Source organism: Dipodomys ordii, unplaced genomic scaffold (genome assembly GCF_000151885.1).
Source record: "Dipodomys ordii isolate 6190 unplaced genomic scaffold, Dord_2.0 Scaffold127, whole genome shotgun sequence".
In the NCBI taxonomy this organism is placed as follows: domain Eukaryota; kingdom Metazoa; phylum Chordata; class Mammalia; order Rodentia; family Heteromyidae; genus Dipodomys; species Dipodomys ordii.
Window position 1 is genome coordinate 218,037 of NW_012267343.1, and position 4,209 is coordinate 222,245.

Sequence of the window (4,209 nt, forward strand, 5' to 3'; positions counted from 1 at the left end):
CCCCTCATATACAAACGTATATCAATTCCAAATTATAATAATAATTATTTAAAGAAAATAAATTTTCAAATGTGTTGCCACCATTACATTAAATATAAAAACTACAAGTGGAATCAATCAGAAATAGGTCAAGAATTGTCAAATAAACAATAACTTCAGGAAATGTGCCTGACTGTGTAAATGACTGAAATAAGTGGATATAATGACTATCACATAAAGAAGTTAGCTCTATTGACAAGTTTGTATAAAGCTGGTCTAAAGTCTGTTCCTCAGACTGTAGATGAAAGGGTTCAGCATAGGGGTAACTACAGGATAAATGACAGAAGCAGTTATGCCCTTGTCATGGGAGTTCCATGATGAAGAGTAAAGGTAATCCCCTACAAGTGTCCCATAGTATAAAGGCACAACAAAAAGATGGTAGCCACAGGAAGAAAATGTTTTCAAGAATTTCTCAGTGAGCCGGGTGCTGGTCGCTCACACTTGTAATCCTAGCTACTCAGAAGGCTGAGATCTGAGGATCATGGTTCAAAGCCAGCCCAGGCAGGAAAGTCTGTGAGACTCTTATCTACAATAAAACACTAGAAACCCAGAAGTGATGCTGTGGCTCAAGCGGTAGAGCACTCACTTTGAGCTGAAGAGCTGAGGGACAGCACCCAAGCCCAGAGTTCAAGCCCCATGACTGACCAAAGAAAAAAAAAAAGAATTTCTTATTGGAGAGAACCTTCAGGACAGTGGTACCTATATAGTATATAGGTATAAGATCCCAAGGGATATGGAAAAAAAAGTGATATGAGTGGATCTGATCAAGGTGCATCATATGCATATATGAACATGTACAACTAACTGATGCTAATAAAAAAGAAACAGCACTGGCTGCAAACTGTTATATCAACTACTCAAGAGGCTAAAATCTGGAGAATCACAGTTATAAGCCAGGCCAAGCAGAGAAGCCCATGAGACTCCATGTCCAATTGATCAGCAAAAAGCCAAACTAAAGGTTTGGCTCAAGAGATAGGACACCAGCCAAGCAAACAAGCTGAACAATTTGAAAATCCTGTTTTCAAATCTTGTAACTGGCCAAAAAAATGTAGAAAAATATGTAAGTAATCTCAACTTCATTACTTTAAAGCAACATCTACTTCTAGAATGTTGGAAATCACAGACAAAAAGATGGCGAAACTAGAAGACCAAATAATAAATTAGAACTGTAAATTATCATTAAATTTCATAATACTCATTTCTTTTCTGCCAGTCCTGGAGCTTGAACTCACAGCCTGGACACTGTCCCTGAGCTTCTTTTTGCTCAAGGCTAGTGCTATTCCACTTGAGCCACAGTGCCATTTCCAACCTTATCTGAATAGTTTATTAGAGATAAGAATCTCACAGACTCTTCTGCCTGGGGTTGGATTCAAACTGTAATCCTCAGATCTCAGCCTCCTGGGTAGTTAGGATTATAGGTGTAAGCCATCAGCAACTGAAAAATGCCTTTTGTTTAGATAAAACAATATCTCATTCTACAAACCTTGATAATAGCCCAAGTATAAGGTTCTAGATCTGAATTTTATTGTAAATAAGGACAACTGTTTTATCACAATTGAGAATTTTTATTTTTTCAATTAATATTAGCACCTACCATAAGAAGAGAAAACTTACACAAAATGCAATATTATTCTAGCTCTTTAGCCTTAGTCCAAGTACTTTTCTTCTTAAAAATGAAAGCATGCTCTAATATTTCTAATCTAATATCTCTAATCTTACTCATGATCATAATTTCTAGTCTAATATCCAATATCTAATTCTAATCTATTTTAATGCATTTCTAATCTAATACCTCTCCAGCAATAGGAGGTTTATCCTTTGGATATCATAACAAGATATTCAAATATCTTCAGACAGACAAAGCAGCATATCTATAAATATTGTTTTTATGCTTGACAAAAAAACTAAGGTAATGGCAAAACTAAGATTATAGAGATCATCCTGCAGTGTCTATGAACCTTCAAGTTTTGAGGTTCATGAGATCTGGGAAATGGGGAAAGAAGTCAGTTCAATCGAGAAATTAAGGAAAAGAGAAGGACTGTTGAAATTAAGGAAAGTCTGGAACATCCCAGTAATAAAATCAGGCACATCAAGTAACTATTGCTGCACAAAAGCCCAAAAGAAAAACATTTTTCATGATGATTCTATAGACTGGCAATTTGGCTGAGGGTTGGACTGAACTCATTTGTGTCTCCATAACCCCTTACTGGACACTGGCTAGAAGTTAACCAGAGTATCTTTGTACCCTTCTGTCTTTGGGCAGCCTATCCTAGACTTACTTCCATGATTATTGAATAGTTCTAAGTACAGTAAACATAGACCTTGCATAGGCTTAGAGCTCTTACAATATCAATTCCACCAAACCCATTGATCAAAACAAGTCACAATGGGAAGTTGAGAATGAATGGCTCATGGTTGGAGGCCAGCCCAGGTAGGGAAGTTAATGAGAATCTTTCTTAACCCATGGCTGAATGCAGTGGTGTACAACTACTGTCCTAAGCTACATGGGAGGCTGAGACAGAGAGGATGGCTCTAGAACAGTCTGATCTTCAGAAAAGTCTGTAGGACTCCATCTCAGTGAGGAGAAGCTTGATAGAGTAGCATGTGACTGTCATCCCTGTAATGATGAGAAGTCTAAACTTGGCAAATTGTGTTCTCGTGCACACCTGGGCAGGCAGTAAGACCTTATCTCAAAACAAAATAAACAAAAAATACTGGGCAAAAAAAGCACTGGAAACATTATTTATCAGTGATAAAGCACCTGCCTAGCAAGTGTGAAAATATGAGTACTGGGTGTGCGAGGGGGTAGGGGAAATATCTGTCCAGATTCAAGGGAAAGAACAGTAAATTCCACTATGGAAATGAAAGAATGCCAAATATGTGATCATTTTTGCAATCTTCTCTGGCCACCTGCATACTTTTCAAGCAAATATCTCTGGGAGCATTACTAGGAAAATTGTCACCGTAAGTAAAACACTCTCACTCCGCAAATATCACCACTTTTCTACATAGTACCTGCAGAGCCAGCTGCATGTCTCTGTTCCTCAGACTATAAATAAAAGGGTTCAACATGGGGGTCACTACCACATACATCACTGAAGCAACTGCATCCTTCACTGTGGAATTGCCTGAGGAAGGAAAGAAATAAATGATGGCAAGAGTCCCATAGTACAGAAACACTAAGAAGAGGTGGGAACCACAAGTGGAGAGAACCTTGCCAATCTTCTTCATGGAGGGGACCTTTAGGACGGTTGCCCCAATACATACGTAAGATCCCAGAATGGCACTCAGTGGCAGGAGTGTTAACACGCCCCCCTCAGTGAAGATAACTAGCTCATTGAGAGAAGTATCTGAACAGGTCAGCCTCAGGAGCTCATTGAGATCACAGAAGAAATGAGGGATGGTGTGGTCAGCACAGAAAGACAAACAAGACAGAAGGAGGGTGTGCAGGAGGGCATGCACACCAGAGAAGAACCAGGAACAAGCCACCAATATGACACACAGCTCCCCCCTCATAATGATGGTATAGTGGAGTGGGTGGCAAATGGCTACGTACCTGTCATAGGCCATTACTGCAAGCAGGAAATTGTCAACACATACAAAAAGTAAGAAAAAATACATCTGAGAAATGCACCCTTCATAGGAGATGGCTAAACGCTGAATGTGCATATTTCTGAGCATCTTTGGAACGGTGACAGATGATAAGGAAACATCAGAAAATGCCAAGTGGCTGAGGAAGAAGTACATAGGGGTGTGGAGGCGGTGGTCCAGACTGATAAGCAGGATGATGAGCAGGTTCCCCAACACAGTGGTCAGGTACATGGCCAGGAACAAGAAGAAGAAAAAGCCCTGTTGCTCTGGCTGGATGGGGAGTCCCAGAAGGAGAAACTCTGACGCACTGCTTCCATTCTCTCTCCTCATGTTCCCCTTCTTACTGCTGGAGGTGGTAGGAAATCAAAGAGACTGATAAGTTGTAATCATCCCCAGCAGATCCACATCATACGTACATGCATTTCTCTGGAGGACGGCGTATTTTTTTCTATCTGACTCATTTGAAATCTGTTCTCACTTGAGATGCCAAAAGCCCAATATTTCCAGTTTAAACAAGATTTCCTTCACTGGAGTCTGTAAATTTATTCACTTGTCCGACCATGTCGCAGACACTTTTTG

The 4,209-nt window shown here is 39.9% G+C and overlaps 1 protein-coding gene across 1 annotated transcript; it reads right to left on the reverse strand.

Annotated features, from left to right (window-relative positions):
- Positions 1-3,018: 3,018 nt before the first annotated feature.
- On the reverse strand, positions 3,019-3,960 carry LOC105996148 (olfactory receptor 1J4-like). Its single transcript, XM_013030131.1, has one exon. The coding sequence runs from the start codon at positions 3,958-3,960 to the stop codon at positions 3,019-3,021; it is 942 nt and encodes a 313-aa protein (XP_012885585.1).
- Between the last annotated feature and the right edge of the window lie 249 nt (positions 3,961-4,209).

Coding starts and splice junctions, on each gene's coding strand:
- LOC105996148 (XM_013030131.1), bottom strand. CDS start 3,960: ATGAGGAGAGAGAATGGAAGCAGTGCGTCAGAGTTTCTCCTTCTGGGA.